This window comes from Pelecanus crispus, chromosome 7 (assembly GCF_030463565.1).
Source record: "Pelecanus crispus isolate bPelCri1 chromosome 7, bPelCri1.pri, whole genome shotgun sequence".
Taxonomy (NCBI): domain Eukaryota; kingdom Metazoa; phylum Chordata; class Aves; order Pelecaniformes; family Pelecanidae; genus Pelecanus; species Pelecanus crispus.
In genome coordinates, this window is record NC_134649.1 from 12,919,104 (window position 1) to 12,939,207 (window position 20,104).

At 38.2% G+C, this 20,104-nt stretch overlaps 1 protein-coding gene across 2 annotated transcripts in view; it reads right to left on the reverse strand.

Annotated features, from left to right (window-relative positions):
- Positions 1-2,904: 2,904 nt before the first annotated feature.
- Positions 2,905-20,104, reverse strand: part of SLC12A1 (solute carrier family 12 member 1) — a 48,104-nt gene continuing 30,904 nt past the window's right edge. For both annotated transcript variants that reach the window (XM_009484984.2, XM_075714693.1), the window contains exons 17-26: positions 19,477-19,617; positions 17,493-17,599; positions 16,543-16,625; positions 13,705-13,848; positions 11,621-11,752; positions 11,278-11,389; positions 8,809-8,895; positions 6,418-6,553; positions 4,046-4,113; positions 2,905-3,040 (exon numbers count right to left, since the gene is read on the reverse strand). In XM_009484984.2, coding sequence (XP_009483259.1) covers positions 2,905-3,040; positions 4,046-4,113; positions 6,418-6,553; positions 8,809-8,895; positions 11,278-11,389; positions 11,621-11,752; positions 13,705-13,848; positions 16,543-16,625; positions 17,493-17,599; positions 19,477-19,617 — 1,146 coding nt within the window. The remainder of the gene's footprint in view (positions 3,041-4,045; positions 4,114-6,417; positions 6,554-8,808; positions 8,896-11,277; positions 11,390-11,620; positions 11,753-13,704; positions 13,849-16,542; positions 16,626-17,492; positions 17,600-19,476; positions 19,618-20,104) is intronic.

The following is a 20,104-nucleotide window of genomic DNA, read 5'->3' on the forward strand; positions in this document are numbered from 1 at the left end:
ACTAACATTAGGAGGGAAAGGTAAGATTCACAGATAAGAGGAAAGGTAGTGGATTATTTTAACACGCCCTTAGGCACAAACTTAGCTGTGCAGGATGCCTAGACTTTTGAAGATGATTCAAAATGTTCTTTGTTCTTGCTTCATAGCAACAGTATTTTCACACTTTAATGTCCCTGGTCACCTTATCTATGCTTGCTTTTGTCATGGCTGATCAAATCAACCCTAGATTATATAAACCTGAAAAGTTGGTAGTGTGATATAAGCTCAAAATGTGCTAGACAGCTTTAGAGCCATGGGGTTTTTTTTCTAGAGATGTCAAAATTGTAATTAGAATTCAGTTACTAACATGGTGATTAAAATTCAGCAGTTGTTTTATGCATAATGTATGTAAAAGAGGAAGTGTGTTACAGAGTGGGAAAAGAGGTAGGTGGACTAACACAATTTTGCAAACTTGCAATTTCAGAGAGTCCATAATTAGCATGCTTTCCAAATTGGTCATACACACACTTCAGAAATCACGGTGAGGAACAAGAAACAGAAGCCTCTAGGAAACTGCTGTGTTGAAATTACTCGTGAATTTGAGGAAACAACACTGTCAGGTAGTTAAGCGCTGTTGCATGTAGGGTTTGTGCTGCTCGTTACAAATCCCATAACATTGTTGTGTGGATACATCTTCTAATTAATCACTGTAGTCTAAGCAAGGAGGTTTACAGTGATATGTATGTTAGTGCTTAGTTTTTGATGGCTGTTCATTTAGAAACGTACTCTTGGGATTTATTGTTGCAATGCCCACAGCGATGTGTTTGTGAGAAGAGTGTGAATAGCATTGAAAGTGCCATTGCTGGTTCATATTTTTCTCCTTTTTGGATCTGCTTAGGTCCCCAAAATCAGTTTGGGTCCGTGTTCCCTGTAGATTGAGAATTACAGTACTTGGGAGTATTTAGGAAACAATTCCCACTCATGTACGTAACTGAAAGGCTTAATGCAGGTGTGTAATTCCCCCAGGTCCTTCCATAGATTGTGATAAGAAACACACTTACAGAAGGCCTAAGTGGAGCCTCCCTAAAAGCTCTTTTTCTTTCCATTGATGGTCTGTGTACCACATGCAGATTATACCTGTCTGGTGTCTGAAGTGAGGTGGAAAGGATGGTGGCCATTGCAATTCTACAAAGGTGGAAAGACCTGACAGCATGTAACAAATTCCTGTATCACTGCTAACATTGCTGTGAAAGATGAGAATAATCTCCCTGTTTTGCAGGTGCAGAATGTGAGGTTTAGTTTGCTCAGAGCTATGCAGGAAGCCTAGTATATCTAGGAAACTCGTATGTCTGTGTCATGCAGTTAAACTGCAAAATGATCCTTCAACCTGGCTGTAAATGTGTAAGAAGGAGTAAAGGAAGAACATTATGAGAAAATATCAGTATTTCATATCCTGCCTTTAATAGATGGAGAAAATAAAACATGGATTATTGGGCTACATTACCATGTTCTGCTGAATTGCTGCTGTTGAACTTGGAAAAATATGAATATCAAATATTCGTCATTTTTGGAGATGGAGTGCTAGATCCTCCACAAGTTAAATTCTAATAATTCAAGCAAAGATGGGATCTGAGGCCTGCTTTAAAATAAACATTTAGTGAAATTCAGGGTCCCCTGGCTTTCCTGGGGATTAGATTTCAGTTGATCTCTGCAAAGGAGTTGCAGAACTACAGTAATTAAATTAGCTGCGCTCCTTAATGGTCTTTAATTTAAATAATGCTTAAATATAGGATATAGCTTTCCCCATTAAAAAGAGAAGCTGCGTTTATTGACAGCTGAAATGATAAAGTACTATAATGTTGCAGAATAGAAAATAGAAAAATTACACAACTTAATGAATTTCCTTTATTTCAAGTTAGTGTATAATTAATATTATTTAGAAAGTCTAAAAATAAGAGAAATATTTTATATAAATAAAAAATAAGGCATTCAACTCTGCTAATGGCGTTTATTTTGTTTTCTAATCACATAAATCACTGTACGTATTATCCCAAAGTATAATGTCAGATTGTATAAACCCATAACATTCATAGCAAAAATTGTCAGAAGCTAATATTTCACTAATTTCTTTGTGAAATTTACTTACCACATTTAATTATTGCAATCATACATTCCATTCTATGTCCGAGCTTGAAAGTTCATTATCAAGTTTTGTCATATAGAGTCCATAATTTTATATGTGTAACTTTTTCATCAGTTCATTAGAAGCATTTGAATTAATATGAATTAGCAGAAAAATTTAGGTAAAAGCACCTGCTGAAGGCATAGGTCTTAATTTGGCAGTGTTATAATTAAACAGCATCGTGGGTATTCTACTTGTATTATATCAGTTTATGACTTTGACCTGCTGGACGCTATACGTTTTTTTTTTTCTCTTTCCCAAGTTGGTGCGTTTGATTGTAATCCTCCTATGTGTCTATTAGCAACTATGACAATGCAATTGAAAAGAACTGTTTATTTATAGATTTAATGCTTTTTGTACTGTAGCGTAGGTTAATTTTGGCTTTCTAGGATAAATATCAAAAGCATTTTCAATACCTTATAAAATTAGTGGAATTTCTTCTTTGGGTGTTCAAAATATTTGCTGTCTTATGTGAGATAGAGATCTATATAGAGAGAGATATATGTAGATTTTCCTTCTTCTGCCTATACTGGAGTGTAACACCAGCAGGGACTATTTACTTTTTTTTTTTTCTTTTTTTTGTCTGATTCTTCACTGTGTTGTTTTGGATTTTTGAAAAATTTTCTGTCAATTAGTTAAGTTTTAGATCTGTGTTAGATAAGTGTGTCTTTAATAAATTGCTGCCCTTAAAAATGTAGGTGTTGAAATCAAGCAAGGGATATTCTAGGCACTGTGGTGTTTTTCTAAGAATAGAAGGTCAGTACATTTTTGTGGTTGCCCCTGACCATTAAGATTGGAGGAAGGTTCTTGGAGAGAATTTCTAGCCAAGCCATGTACAGGTAATCAGACACTACTCCTTTTCTTGCCACGGGAAGGCTCCTGTTTAGACAGAGAAAAATAAAATGAACGTTTTGAAGAGAGGGGTAGCCCTGATAACATGCATCTCACTAAATATTAAGTAGAAAACAGCAACTGTTCATATACAACTCTGAATGTTCATAATTAGACCACACGGTTGTTTTAATCTTAGAAAGCACAAAGCTACCATTAGGCCTTAATCTTGTGAACTCTTGCTCGCCTGGTTAGTGCCATTAACATGGCTAGTTGTGCTGGTCATGAGCTGCTTGTGATTGTAACCTTAAACTGGTAAAGAAGCATTTTTGGGGTCATAAAACCCACACATAATATGATTTTAAAAAAGGATAAAAATACAGTACATGCACAGTTTTGCCATCCATCAGCTTATTTTCTGATCTGTAATTACTGTGAGGTGGGAGTTTTAAAGTATGGGTCAATTTATGGTAAATGTTACCTAATCACCACTTTTTTTGAGACTGACTTAATAGAGATAAGGAGGTTTATCTGTTCCAACTAAAAATTTGTTCTGAAAATGGCTTCTTTTTTTTTTTTTCTGTAATTTTATTGGTGGCCTTTTTTTCTTTATACAATTGCATCATCCTTATTCAGTTTCACATAGTTCCAAGTAGATCTTGGCTAACAATTCCATTTATTGTGTGCAAACTAAAAGAATCCTTTCTCTAACTTTGCGTTGTTAATAGTTGGGGGAAAAGAAAGGGAAATGTGTATTTTCTGCAGGTGAGTAAGCAGGTGTAACACTCAACACATAGATTTGGATGTGAAGATTACATTTCTGACACATTTTCATGAGTAGAGCTTTGTTTTAAGCTATGAAGAACTACTGGAAAGATTCATATTCAGTGTCGTCCCAGAGAACCATCAGTCCAGATGCAAGTCCTTCAGAAGGTACTTAAAAGATTATTTTTGCCCTCAATGAATTAACACAAGTGTTTCTGTTGCTCTAGTCCAGAATCCCTTTACACATTAGATTATTCTCTAAGTTAGAACCAAATTCTTGCAACTCACAGGACAATGAGGTTAGCTGCCCTCGAATGCTCTTGTAAGAGTTCGTTCAGACGGACTTGACGGTAACTCTGATTAAAACAAAACAGGAAAGAAAAAGATCAGTTATGTCAGTGATCCTCAGTTCTGGTGCCTTATGGACTTCTACACCACCCATTGCCCACAAGATTTTCTGCTGTTGCTTTGGCGGCTTTGAAAGCCAGGTCTGCTCTGTGGTCCGGAGTAATAGAGATGGCAAAATATGAGGCTAAGCCATGCTTCTTGATTAGTATAGTTACCTGGGGGCCAAAGTTGTTCACTGTGCAAGATTTCCTGGGGATGGAGATTATTTTTGTACTGACACGTACCGGAGCTGGCTCAGATATAGTTTTTAAGTATTTCTTTGGCTATGGAGTATAGCTGTCTGGGAACTGTGCAGAGACTCATTTGTGCTATTGTTTGATGGCGGTTAATTCATCTATTTTGTAAGTGTCCAGCTGCCATGCCGGTAGGGCTGAACGTCAGTGTGTAAATGAGCGCCTTGCCAGAAATTCACCTCTTAAACAAAAGACCAGGAGTCTGGGGTAAGGCTTAGCTGCTTTATGTATTGTGTATTTGTATGGACTTTTACAAATTGTGTAAATGGCTGTTACTTTGAGATTCAGCCAAGATTACTTTATGGTCAGTCTCAGGCCCTCAAAGTTTTTATAGCTTAACACAAGTCATAGGGAACAAGAGACCAGGGCAGGTTTGTGTTCAGGGAGATTGCAGCATGGAGATGGATGTATCTTAACTGGTCTTGTAAATTATTCTCTCTTTCCCCGGAGGAGGGAAAAAGCTGGTTTTTCTCCATTCAGACCTTAAATTTTCCTTCTCTACAGAAATTTTGCAGTTCTTCTACACATGTTCTATAAGTAAGAATCCTCATAATTTAGCCGGTTGTTATCTCATGAGAATCATCCTATAACATCACCCTTTATCTGTGCTGCCAGGTTTTTCTCTCTTGAATTTTAAATGTGTTCTAATGTCCTCCATAAAATTCCCAGAACTGCCTTGCTTCTGAAAATAAGGGGCAGTGTCTTTCCAGGTGTGTAAACTAAACTTTTTGTTGCTGTTCTTATTTTATAGAGAGATTTGGCATTTTCATATTGCTGACTGCTTTCAACCTATGGGTTTTTTTCCTGGTTCTTTAGTTAGTGATCTAGACAAGGCCAAGCTTAATCATGTTTTTTTTTTTCCTGTTGTACCCTCACTGGTTCTGCACACAAGTGTGTATATCTGGGATTATATTCCCATTGTCTTTTTATACTGAGATGTTCTAAGGGTTCTGACTCCCAGGTTTTGATGATTTATGCTGAGAGCACTTCAAAAGTTTTCTGCCCACAGCTGACTACCATAACTGTATGCTGGTTATCAAATCTATGAAAAAGGTAATCCAGTGAGCAGTCAGTCTGCTTCCCAGCTGCTGCAGTCGGTAGTATAGTGTGTTATCTTAAATCACCATTGATTTCAGCTTATGTGAATATGTCAGGCTGTGACCTCTAGCGGATCTGAGCTCAGACTCACAAGCCTTGCTCCACTGAGGAAGTTGCCAGCACCATAAAGTGGAGATAACTAAACTCTCAGTGCGCTCAGGTTAATCCAACAGGAACCATAAAAAAAATTGCTAGATTAATTCTCTGTGAGTTACAGGACAACTTGTCTCTTAAGGGTGGAAGAGTTTGCAGTATCATTTCGGCACTGGCCTGATGAAGCCTGGCGGTTCATTGCTGAAAAGGTGTGTTCCAACAAAATGAAAGAGCAGCCTGGGCTCTCATTCACCCGGTGGCTCAGCGAACGTCAGCCTCTGAACTGTGGGAGAGCTCCTGCACTGTAGGCAGGTTTAGTCTTCACTCTGCCATTGAGGTAAGATTCCATGTTAAATCTTGCCTTTGGAAGAATTTCTAGAGCCAGTTGTAGGATCTGGATTCAGTTCCAAATTTCCGAAAGTGGTGAATGTTTGGAACTGCGCTGTGTAAGAGCCTCAAGCTCTAAAACAGAGGAGCCATTTAATAAACCCCTCAGCAGATCTTATTAGCTCAAGCTCAATGCAGTACCATGTGGCTTCTGGTTCAGAGGTGGTTTTCATCAGGCTGGCTCTGATGTGGACACAGCTTCTCGTCAGCCTGGAAAATGCTGTGCAAACATGCCGAGGTCTTACCGAGTGCTGAATAATGCAATCATAACACACCTCTGCAGTGTTTACAATATAAATCCAATTTGTAAATATCAAATACAGGCTTGTACGTGTCATGTTTCTAATTCCATATCTGGTATTTCACATTTTCTTACTAATTGCTTCAAACACCTGGAGTGTAAGAAAAGGTACAGATGTAAAAAGGTAGGTAAGGCTTTACCTTCTCCTTGAATGCTTCCAGCTCTGCATCTGTAATTTTCCATGGAGTCTCTCGCTTTAATTTCTCAGCAGTTGTTATATCTTTGCAGCTTTCGTGCAGGCGATATGGCTCAATCATCTCTTCAAAGAATTTCCAGCTGAAACAGGAATTAAAGGAGGCCTCGCTGCACGATATGAACTCACTAACTTATTTCACTGGCACTGTGTATGGCAGGCCTCGCTACCTGTAACTGTAGCTGAAAAACATGCAAAATCTTTCTTCTTTGCTACATTGTGCCCCAAGCTGTATCTGTGCCACTTCAATATGTTTGGGTTATTTGAGGATAATGAAAAGGTTATTTGAGGGTAATTAAGCACTGCATTTGGCCTGTTACAGTTGCGGAGAATTTTCCGCATTTTCCTGGTTGTAGCAAAAATACTGAAATGAGTTCTACAGTAACTCCAAACTGCGGTATACTGGTTACTAAGTTAACGATGAATATGGGTCACCTCATAAATAGCGAGCTTTTCGTATTGTTTTAGCATTAACTGGAGCAATTGCCTGACTGATACAGTTTCACTGTTACAGTTTTAATGAAATGGAGAAAGAGGTGATATAAATCTCCTGTAGCAAGGGGCTGAAGGAAATGCTGTAGGTTTTTTGCTATATGGGGGCTCAGATTTTGTGTTCGTTTCCCAACTTTTCCACAGATTTTCTCTCTAAATTTCAATTTGTTTCTTGAAGCTTTTGACTGTCATCATCTGGAGAAGCCTATCATCCCTAGCACTTCCCCACTTGCCCCTTTGTTGAAAGTTTCTGTCGTCCCACAGAGACCTTAGGGAGTTTCTTTTCTATTAATATGAGTTTCTATAAGCACGGTATACTGGCAGGCCTCACTGTGAAGTGAAGCGGGAGGCTGCGCGCAGGTTGGACTTTGCTATATGGCCAGGAAGTCAAGAGACGGGTTAAAGGCTGTGACATGCAGCATTTAATGTTGCTGTTGCTAAGTTGCCAGAGAGTTTGTCAACATCCTTAGTGTCTGTTTCAGTATGTAAAATAGTGATAGTCCTCTTATTATTAGTGAAATAAATGGGATGCCAGCTGGGAGAGAGATACGGTGGTCTAGCAAGTGTCTGGCACAGTATTCACTTGGTCTGTTCAGATAGTGCTGATGCAACAAATGTGTTTGATTTTTACGTGAACGCCAGATACGAATTCTTTTTGATAGCTTTTATTTATGTAAAATCACTGCATGGTACTGGAAAAAAGAGAAGTATTCTGCACAGTTCTTTATATAATCAAAAATATTAACTGAGAGATCAAGAGGGCACTAGTAAGTGACTTTAGGTATCTAGTAATAAAATATTTGTATTCTTTAATTGCATTTCCTAAGTCAAAATCTCCAATGCACTGTAGAAACACTGGTGAATCTAATACTGTTTTTGCAAAGTTGTGTGTGTGTGTGTAGAAATGGGACACAGAAGGATTAAGAGACTAACCTGAGATTGCATTTGAACTCAGAGGAAAGGCTTTGGGTGGAGAAGAGCAGCCCTTTGACTATGAAATAGCTATGGACTTATCAAGAGGGGCGTAAGGGATGGGATGATAGAGAGCATAGCAAGGTGAGAACATTTTCAGAGGATATTTAAGACCAAGACCAATATTGCGAATTAAGTTAGGATTCAGTTATTCCCTGAGCAACCTGCTATATACTTTTGTCTACATAAAGCAGAAGAAATAGATGATTTCTATAGAGATATGTTTTAGAAAGCACAGACTTGAAGATTTTTTTTTTTTAGCTAATACAGTTGGAAGTGGAGCTTCCTGAGCACTGTTTTACCAACTTCCTAAGAGCATTAATTTTGTAGATAAGTTAATTTTTAAAAACATTGAACCTTCATTACATTTGAGTGAATGCGGAGTATTATAATATTGTCCTCATGGGAAAGGAGAAGTATGCTTAAGTTCGGTCAGAAAAATGTTAAGTTTATGAATTCATGGTAAAACCCAGAAGGCTGAGTTGGCAGAGATGGTGAGTTTACAAGAGAACTGTAACTGACTGACTAATATGAAGTCTATTGCAACATAAATAGATATGAAAAGCCATCATAAAATGCCTGTTAAATTTAGTGGCTCATAAGTATGGTATCTAATTAGTCTTTATTAAAATTACATCTTATAATTACAACATAAAGAAAAAGGCTGCCTATAGTTTTGACCATTTGAGTTGTGATTGTTAAAAGGTTCTTTTCTTTTTTCCTGCTCTAGGTACTTGGAAAATGACTGCAATAAAGTTACCGTGTTATTCTTTGTGGTGTGTTTTGTTGGGTTTTTTTTAATGCTCAACATAAAAGAAACAAGCTCATGATAAAGGCCTGCATCTATATAATGGATTTTGGTAATGCTTCTTACCTCTCTTTGTTGGGCTTTATATTGATATCACAAATGATATTAATATCCGCGAATTTTATTCTGAATTTGCTTAGAAGTGAAGCCATTCTGAAAACAAAACAGAGAACATTTTATCACTATATTTGAGTGCCTTGCATCAAAGAGCACTCATAAATGAGTTAAGATATCAAACGCAGTTGTCTCATTATCTTTAACTATATGACAAATTACTTTAAATGCTCTAGTGTTTCAGTTTCCAATTACAGAACTGGATTGATGTGATTGCTGTAGTATAATTTGTTTAACTGATGATTGATGGAAATCACAAAAAATGGAAATGAATAGCAGAAAGAGGGAAGGGTGTTTACATTTGGGGGGAAAAAATGGTACTTTAAGTATTTGCAAAGGCTTGAATTATAAAGGAAAAATATTTGAAATACAGTAGGACAGAATTCTCCAACACTTAGAGAAGGTTTCCATTATTCTGTTGTTACTGGAATTCTATGCATGAAGTATATACAACACTAGCAGTGTATGTGTTGGTGAAAATTTGGTCCAGGAGGTTGATGTGCAATACGTAAAGAATCTTCTTAATTTATGAATTTATATTGATCTACTCACATGTTGTCTTTGCATATTTTCATAAACGAAAATACTTTGCTTTTGCCCCTCTGCAGGAGGAATAGTTTATAGCTTCGTGTGTGTTTGTGCTGAGGTTAGAGGGTTTTAGTTAGGTCAGTTTTGCCTTTGGTTGAAGCATGATTGGGAACTTGTATCTCCTCCCCCCCCCCCCCCCCCCCCCCCCTTTTTTTTTTTTTTGGCATGTAAGCTTTGGAGTTTGAAAAGGTCAGAAAGTTCCTAGGAGCAAACCATGATAGAAATACGTATTTGCTTATGACCTGAGAATTTACTTGTTCTTTTTTTTATATAATAAGAGCATACTGCTTATATAAATCTTGATGTCCCTTGGGGCAATCCTTGTTTTGAACCCCCAAAAAAGCAAAGTCTCAACTTTTGTGGAAAGGTTTTAATATTTGGGGAATTGTATGTTAGCAAAAGTCCAGATAGATTTAATTTCTGAATTGGAAATGCATTGGATGAAATTGTACTTGGATGTTGTTGTATTAGATCTACCTAGGGAATGGAATAGCCACCTGGTCTCTGGATTTGTCTCTTTGAAGGCCTCTGTGTGTGGTGGGTAGAATGTGCTGTTGAGGAAAGCTAGTGTTTAGGTAGAAATACATACACATAGTCTTTTCTTGGAGACAAACTAGGTCATTGTCAACTGTACTGACCATCCTGTTCACTCTGGCTTTTGCAGGACAAGCAGTGTATACAGGTGCCAGAACTGCCCTGTCATGTTTTGACAAATCCCATTTGATGTGAAGACCTCCTACTTCCTCTCAATGAAATTTTGTGACTTGAGCGCCTAGATCCAGGAGCTGGTTGCAGTCCTGAACAGCCAAGCTGGGCAGACTCCGAACATGGAGCAGAGAAAGCTTCCCTACAGGTCCTTGAGCAGCTGTAAGGCTTTTTTTACCCAATGATAAGAATAGTTTGTACAAACACTTGCGAATCTCTTCTACAGGAGGATGTTAACTTTAGGGTAATCCTTACAACTGACAGAACCACAGTGGAGTAAAGTTTGCTTTAAAGCTTAAGGGAGCATCCTTGTGTCAGCTGTCTTTAGAGGCACTGTAGCGTAATCCTAGTGATGCTGGCTAAATTCTAACTCCTGTCCTTGCATCCATCTCGCTTGTTTTCCACTGGAGTTTTGGTTGGATATGTTGTTTTTAACTCGCTATGTGGATGTGGTGCTGCTGCTCTTTGTTAAGCAGTTACTGACTTCCATCCCAAATTGGCCTGCTTCCACCAGTGGTGAAATGGCTGTGCCTCTAGTGTGTAAAGTACTTTGGAAGGAAAGGTCCTATATACAGTGATGATGAAAATAAGTTTATATTAGTACCTTTCCTTTGCTTGAGGGTGAATGATGATTATTAAAAAGCTAAGTCAAATCAACTTGGTCTTGAAGTTGATTAACTTGCTCTTTAGCTTCTTTACGTTTTACCATTTTATGGTTAATCACATTTATGTGAGCTATCTGTCTGTGGTATTTGCATATGAGAAGCCTCATGTGCAATTTCACTTACTGTTAACTGGACAATCTCATGTAAATCCCATAAAACTAATTATATTCTCATTACAGAGTGCAGACCGCTCTCTTAGAGAAGGGAATATGAGCTATTAATGGGAAAAATTGCTGGATGTGATTTTCCTTTGGTAATCACGATTTACACTGAGCCTTGAGGGCTATGCCATAAGCTCAACACCTTTCTATCAAATACATCCTTTTTTTTCATGCTGCCCACAGTAAAAAAAAAAAAAAAAAAAAAAAAAGTTATGCTGAGAAATTCCCAGCTTCCTGCTCTATATGCATTGTATTCAGCATCAGTTCAAAGTATATTTAAACAGTGAGACAAATATATTTACACTAGTTTTTCTTCTTCAATCCTATTGACTTTTCCTCCAGTGAAGATCCTTAATTTACAGTTCTTCCACTTCTTCCTGATAGTTAGAATGTAAGGAATTAGGATTGTAAGACCTGGAAGAACATACAAAATTGCAGGAAGATCGAATTAGTACATTGTGTGGTAAAAATTCCATCCTTCACTTTGGCAGTGTTGGATGTAAGTTAATCTTAAAACATTAAGCCAGACAGAAAATTGACTATGTAATCTTAAAAGAAAACAGTTTTGTGCAAGTTCCCGAGTCTGTTTTTATATTTGGTAAGACACAAATCTCTCTCCCTGCAGTTCTTACTTGAATTCCTTACCTCCATCATCGAACAGCCACCAAATGTCAATTGTACCTTTTCCTTGCTTCTTTTTAAATTGAGTGCTGGCTTCTAGCAGCTTCTGATTGAATTCTCCCACATGCATTGACTGTATTGTGTTAATGGTGCTCTCTGTAATGAGAAGGAAAAAATGTGGAAGGATTTCTGACAAGCAAGGCAACAAGTAGCTTTAGGAAGCCACATGGAGAGAAAGCTTCAGGAAAATGAACAGTTTCTGATAGAATTTCTATAGTTTAAATCTGAAAAAAGTTACAGTGGAGATGCTATGGACTTTAAATATACCAATATGCGCAGGAATCAAAGCTTGTGTAATACTTTGTGACTAGATTATAACATCTTGAAAAGGGTTATCTGCTCATTTGTTCTCTGGGTCTTTTTAGTTAACCTAAAATTCATTGAGGCCTTAAAAAACAATTAGGAGGTATCTGACAGATTTTTAGAAGCAAATGGCATCATTTTGGATCATTTACAAGCTCAGTTGTCTGTTGTAAAATAGAGAGCTCCCTGAAATGCACAGTAATGGTGGACAAAGAGAGCTAACAGAGTACAGCGAGAGCACAGGTGAAGCTAAGACTGGAAGGCAAAAACATAAGCATATATGGTAACTTCCCTATGCTTGAGTGGGTCGTTGTTAGTTGAAAATAAGCTTTGATTCTTGCTGTTTGCTTGGCTGGCTTTAAAAGGTACAGTCTGGCCTAGGTACTAACAATACCTTCCCCCATTCCATCTTTTGAAGCCTGTGGCTTTATTACAGCTTCTCTATCAATGATTTCAAAGAGACTGTGTCAGAGCAGTATTTTAAATGGAGCAGACAGTCTTCTTTAGATGTTTTACTCTGATCTGCTAGGTTCTGAAAATGCTTTGTTTGGTTTTCCTGTATTTCTAGAGTGTGGACAGGATAGTTCTAAAGCAGTTACTGGCTTTCCCCTACAGTTCTAGCATCTGTGCAAGATGCAACAGCTCTGGGGAGGATGAATGTAAGCAAAACAGAGAGGCAGGGATATTTATTAACATCATCTATCTCATATATAGAGCCAAAGTGTGTAATATGTATTTCCTTTATGCCTTTCTGAACTAAATCGAAAAGGGTAGTTGAAACAGGAGTGCACATTCTTGTGGTACTTGTTATAAAAATATATTCTACTGAAGCCTGCAAAATGAACTGAAGTCTGCCAAGTAAAGAGTAATGACATTTTATGTTTTCAGTCTGTAGATCTTCTTGATACCTGTGGGAGTTGCATGCACAGCCAGACGTAATAGTCTCTGCAGGTGAAAATTCTGAAAATACCTGTCTGTGTACAAGCATGGCTTCAGGTGGGTCATTATCATTACAGCCTAGCAATTGTGAAATGAGACCTTTAATTCTGTCTGTATTTCTGTATCATTTTACTATATCTGAAATGTAATTTTGATTTCATCACCCACACATTTAAGTTATTTATTGTATTATAATTAGTTATTTGACAGCATGCTGTATATGTACTTTCAGTACTTTTACCACCTTCCTTTGTGCATTTTTATGAAATTACGCTTAGAGTATACAGCAGTAGTGCTATTTTGACCTGTTTTTCAGCTGCGTACTGGGTTGGTTTGTGTGTGTATGTTGAGTAAAGTGAGATTGCTTGTTCCCTGAATGTTGTGCATATGTTCCTGTTTTCTTTAAAGAGAAGAAAAGGCCTCTGTTTAAAAACTGAAAACACCCTAATAAAAAACTGGACAAAACAAAAAACAACTTGTTCTGTATTCCTCAAACTTTAATAACCGTGTGCTATTTTTGATAAATAGAATTCAACATCAGCTGAGCTGAGAAGCTCATCTAGCAAATGAGGGGGGAAAAAATAGTTCTCTTGTACGAGGTAGGGCGTCCTACCAACAGAGGACGCTCACCCTGTTCTGCATTACAAGGCTGTGGCCACCAAGGCCGGTTTGCACAGGGTAGGTCCTGTTCCAGGGGCTTCTGCGTGGCTCAGGAGTTTTGGTGTTGGAGTCAAAGTCCAGTTTGCATATTGGTGAAAATGTGATGCGTCGAAGGGTCAGGGAGAAGTTGTCATTTTGGAACTTACCCTTTTTTGTTTCATGTTTTGAGATATTGAGCATGCTGGCTTTTCTGAAGAATCCACAGATGCCACTTTTTCCTTCTTCAAAATCGTTTTCTTTAATGGTAGCTTCCAGTACCAATCTCTCCTGTTCCAGCTTCTCCAATTCTTCTGTATATTGGGAAAAGTAAGGGAACTGGTAACACATCACTTTCTATTTTAAATTAAATTACTTACTAAAATAAATAATGGTGGTGATGTAATTGCCGTTGTGGTACTTTATACACAATGTAAAGCTTCTGGGAGGAAAAACTCATTTTAAAATGCTTTTTCCTTGCAAATCAATAGGGAGGAGGAAGCTGAATTAATCTCTGGAAGCCTTAACTTAGGGTGCCCACGCCTGCAGCAGTGGTGTGTACTGAAGTGCTACTCAGCTGCTATCAGATTTCCTCTTTCAGATCAAATTAGTATTACTGTATTTTATAGTTACATGAGATACTATTTATTGAGTTATGTTGGTGGATTTGTTTGGTTGGTTTCTTTCCCCAAGAATTTGAAAACGCATTACGAAAGCTGTTTTCTTAAAGTGAGAAAGCTGACATACTGAGTTCTAGCCCTTGGGTCCCTATGCTAAGAACAAGGTCACATGGCTTTGGACTTTGAGATTCTCAAAATATGTAAAGATCCTGAATATGTGATCAGTGTCTATGCTGAAATATTTTTAAATTTTCTAATTTTTTCAGCATTTGCTGCAAAGATTTAAGATTTAGCTAACCAGTTCTGTGAATTCAGTAATATAAAAGAACAATTTAATCTTAGCAATATTAGACTTCTGCTGAGAAAAAGGTGCCACGTGTTGTTGTGGAATATATTATGGTGAGGCATTAATTAATATGATACAGACACTTGCCTGTAGAAAGCTTTTTTCATAAGGAAAACTTCTGTTTGAGTAATACATGGACTAAAAGTGAGGTAAATTCATTTAAGACATTGTGGTTTAAAGAAAAAAACCAACCCAAAACAAAACCCAAAAAACAAACCGAAACAAACCAACCAAACCCTCACTAGCGAGACATTATTAGCTCTGTTGGCACTCTCAATTGCCAACAGAAAAGAATATAATTTCTTTTACTTTAGAATCAATGACAGCCATGTACTTCTGATTATTAGACACGATGATAGTCACTAATTAATGGTTACTCAAACCTGAAATTTCAGTTTCTCTATTAAACGGAATGCTGTAGCAAGTATAATAGAATACAATGATCTTTTTTTTTTTTTCACTGCAGAGACTTTGTATCTGCTTCAAAACATTTCTGCATATTTGAGGGTTTTCCTTTCCCTCCTCCTCCCCACCCCCCCCCCATGTTTCTAATTCTTTCTGATTCCTTGTATCTTAACAATTGGAGAGAATTTGCTAGTTTGTAAGAATGCAAAGTTGGTATTTGCTGTAATTTCAATTGTGTTCTAATGACTATATCCTCTGAGCAGTCAGTTTCTAACTTACAGCAAGCAAAGGGACAGGCAGATCTCTTTGAGGTATCAACAAGGGGGAGAAAAAAAGCATGCTAGTTTGGAATTTTTTCTTAAGTCCCTGTAGTTTTGCCCTGTAGCTCTCCATGCACATCAAGCTGCCAGAGTCTGCTGGGTGAATATTCATATACCCTTGTTTCTTAAAGGAGTCTCTGGCGCCTTTTAATTCTGAGAGGTGATTTGCTTTTGGGGGTTGCCTCATCCTAGAATCCATACTCTGTAATGGGGAGTTAATTTTGGTTTTAATTAGCTAAGGTACTTATGTCCTTTCTGGGTGTTCTCCTTAGCAGTCCTGAGCACGGTCTGTGTCTCTCTGGGAAACTGGGGAGAAGCTGGAGGCAGATTTACAGCAGGCGGCAGCAAAGAGTCGCCATTCTTCTTATGCCTGCCTGTGCTCCTTGTCTATAGATTTTATCTAATTCATTTATAACACAAAAGATTTCTCCGGTGGGGAAGACAAGGGACGCTAGGAGTAATGTTGAAGTTTCAACTGCATCTGTCTGCTCAAGTGGACAAACTTTCGAGAAGTGGAAAATTATCCCACTGAAAACATAGAGAATTGTTCTGATGGGAGTTTTATATGGAGTTGTTCTCCCCCGGGGGTACCTGAAGAACCAGTAAGACCCCTGTGTCCTAACGATGGAAAGGAAAAATGAAGGCCAGCATTGTATGTGGCTCTTGGAAGCCCTTCGTTTAGGTGCAGTTGCCTGCACGCTCTGTCTCCCTCTACCTTTTCCACCCAGATGACATGTCTCCCTGAACAGTTGTGGTATGGCAGAAGATTTTCCCTTTCCCCCAGAGATATACACCACTAACCTAAGGAAGAATGAACAAAAAGGTGAAAAAGAGAACTGATGTTTCCTGTGGGTTACAGATTTTTGCATGGGTGGGAACTTTCTGGGCCCCAGTCTTCCACAGAGGTGGTACCGAAAGTCCACCTTCCTGATTCCTGCCAGTCCCAGAGATCTCGGGTAGGCAGAGGGAGGAAGATGTGCCAAAAGCAGGAAGGAAGCATGCTGCAGAGTGACTGGTTGCTGTGGTACAGCATGATTTTACTGCTTTAGTCTGTGCCTGTGCTGGAAGTGCTTTGGGAATTCGGTTCTCTGGTGTGCAGAGCCCCTTAGCGTGTGAGGCTTGGCCTCCTTCTGTCACTGCCAGTGCTTCAGCAAGGATTTCGGGCAGGACTGAAACTGCAGAAGCAAGGAGGAACTGTAGAATTTATGGGTGTAGGAACTATTCTAGAAACCAGTGACTCCCAGAGTATCAGTCAGATTCCTTCTTGTGCCTTGCGTGTAACCAGCATAGATACTCAGCTATTGAGTCACCACGTACCTTGAACCTGGAGGACCTGAGATATATCAAATCCTTGGCTAATTCTGACGATAATCATACCGAGCTCAAAATCAAAGGCATCACTGAAAAGAAAGAAAAAGAAGAATAAATGTCTTTTCACATCATGTATGTCGATGAGAAAAGCCTACTTTGAGCAGATCGGTAAAAGTGTTAGTGCTCACAGGGAGGTGTTACTGCCATGTAGTAGGCTGCTCTAGGTAAAATTGCAGAAGGAATTGCCCAAGATTAAGTAAAGTACTATCAAATTTCTTCCCTCATTTAAAAAAAGGGTTTCATTGGGCATGGGAACAGATAGGCTGTTCCTGAAATGGGTCTTTCTGACAACACTTTTAGGGTCTAGGTTGCCATTGGGTAATTTTTTCCTCCCTTCTCTGAGGAAATAACAAAGCTGGGATGGGTTTTGTTGTTTTTTAACTCGCTTCAGCTTTACAAGTGAATTTTGAGCAAGAATCCAAGAAGCCTATTTCTAAATGACTGTTTCTTGGCTAAATCCCAACCCACAGAGCTGCTGAGCCTTAGGCACACATGAGATTTGAAGCAAGGCTCTTCCTCTGTCTCCTAGGCTTAAAAGAAGAATTCCATGATGTTCTCTTATTCCCTAAGTATGTACATTAGGATTGTTTTTCTCTGAGCTCCTGCCCACTAAAAATGGGAAAACACAGTTCTGCAAAAGCACTGCTGACAGCAGCGCAGCTTCCTTAATGTCAAGCCACATCAGCTCTGACAGTGCCAGATGTTTGCTAAGCGGATCTTGCTAGGTGTGTGAAGCCAAGGAGCCTTTTTTAATGGCTGTTACAGAGCTAGCATGTGTGAACCCAGATTTGCTGGTGTTTTCTTACATTGTTTCTACACGTCAAATTCTGTATGGAAATGCTGTATTAATCTAGTCCAAGAGGAGTAAAAAAAGGAGATGCTGAACTGTGACTTACTGTATAACGCCTACATAGTTTTCAACTTGCGTGGCAGTGGCATTTCTCCAGTCCTTCTTAAATCCAATCACCAAGGTATTTGGTTTCATTCTACCCAAGCCTGAGGCCTAACAATATTAAAACACTGCTTGAGAAGGTACACACACATGCTTTTACTGTAAATGAAAAGTAATGGCAAAAGATAACTGAAGTAATGTTCTGGAGACACTTACAACTAGATTGCATTTCATGAATGTCCTTCATGCTCATACCCATGCAGAAAGCAGAAAGATTAGCTCTAAATCATTCCAACTATAAATGATTTTAGATGACAGAAATGTAGTTTTGCTAAATTAGCATTCATTTGCATTTCTTCTGACATGCTCTCATTAAAATGGTTCAATAACTTGGAATCAAGAGAGAGTTCAAGCACTGCTTGTATGCTCATTCTAACATAATAGCATAAAGCTTTTATCAGATTTGGAATACTCAATAGATTAACTGGGTCTGAAGTCTCTTAAAACACCTCAGATATGCAGAGAAGGCATATCCTCTTAAGAATAATTTTTTTTTCCGTGAACTTAGAAACTGTTGCTGTTCTGTTTGTTGTATTCTTTCCAAAAGATTATCCAAAATTATCTATAAAGCATGCTCAGCTAAAATTACAGTTTATAAACAGGAAGAACAAATGGTTTGTCAGGATATTAGATTGCCTGCAAAACTGAGCCTGGATGCTAAAACCTGAACAAGTAAGGGTTGTCAGATCTGGAATCAGCAAACCTTATTTTTATAGAATTCTAAATGCCCAGTGTCTTGGGAACCTTCATGAGGAGACCCACAAACACGCCAGCTTGTCAAGCTGTTACACTTGCCAATTTTTACTACTAGCAAAAAGAAAATAGATAAAAACTGTTGGAACCTTGGTGGGGTTTTTTTGATTAGCACTGATACATCTGCACTATTTACTTTGAAATGAATAATTGGTTGGCAAAGCAATGCAGATGTCCTTAGGTTACAATAATGATGCTATGGTTATCCTTCTGTTTGCTGGAAAGGAATTATTTGTGGTTCAGTAGTTGACTTTGGCAATAGTGTTTAAGTAGTAATGGAAAGGAAGAGATCATCAGACTGTAACAGTTCTCAAAAACATCAAAAGGATCTCCTGCTGAGACAATGTATAAACCCAAGATGAAGTGTCCTTGTGAGGCTTTGGTAGAACAAAGGGATCTTTATAAATAATATTTCATCTTGCTTAATTGTACTGTCCATTCAGCAAGTGTACAAAGAGCAGTGGTAGGCTACCAGTGGGTGACTGTTACCCAGAGTATTTTAGTCAATTCCTTACTGTCTCAGTTTGCACTGATGTCTTTTCAGCAGTGTATTTTGTATGAAGGATGGGAGTTTTCTCTACATTTTGCCTCAGTACCTGTATGTTTAAATATTCATATGTGTGAGAGAGGGAGGGAGATGAGAAATATGAAAACAGTGCCTCTGTGCCTTCATTAAGGCCATTTTAAATGGACTGTTAGAAATGATCTGCTGTATTCTTAGAGTAATAGAAAAATACTGCAGACTCTTTATTTAGATGGCCTTCTCGCTGTTTGCAGAAAATGTATTTTACACGTTTTCAGTTTTCAATGAATGTGACAATATTCTCAGATATTTAATATGCTGCGTAATACCAAACAATAGAATTGAAGTGTATCAAGTGTTGGCTGCGTAGACATTCATATGTTGCCCTGTAGATGCCTCTCTTTTTTTATAACAGTGTCTTGTTCATTTATGAGAGAATCAGTCTGCCTTGTCTCATAATTCCATAGCCCAGAACTAGATCTCTTTATGAAATAACCTGTAATATAAATACGTGTACCCCCAGAATGCCCTTTCTGTTTATAACATTATCCATATATACATAGAGCTTCTTAACAAGTAAACAGTAATGCTTTACATAAAGGGATGCTTTGATGTAACACTCTTCTATGTGTTCTGTAAACAAAAAGCTTACTTGAAGTAGACTTTTGACTCCATCTCTGAAGCTTTCAGCTGCCACTGCTGCATAAAAGGCTTTTCTTTTGTTCTTTGTGAGCCAGTCCTGCTTTTTTGCCATGCCACTGTTCATCTCCTTAACACACAGCTTGCGTGGTCCCTGCATGATACAATAAAATATTATCAAGAAGGCTTTGTATTATACATCACAGGGTGATTTTGAAGGAGTTACCTAGTCTGCTGTGGGAGCAAATGGAGAGAGTCAGAAAAATACATTTCCAAAAAGGGTCCACAGAGATTCAGCCCTTTGAAAAGAACTGTGCTGCTAACATAATTCACATTCTGTTCGAGAGGGCTGAGGCTGTTAATGCTACTTAAATATAGTGATTTTGACAGAAAGAAGGACTACTATGGATTGTAACATCTTAGAACCATATCTAAGGTATGATGAAGCGTCTCAGACTGAATAAAGTCCGTCCCTGACTTGACTACGTAAACAAGTCTCTGCGGATCTAAATATACATGGTTAAGCTCCTGTCTACTAATAGCAAGAGAAAAGGGTTGTTGCCATACAATTAAAGATGCAAATGTCTTTGTTACTAGGTTCTTCCAGTGGTCATCTGGTAATTTAATGAGACAAAAATCCA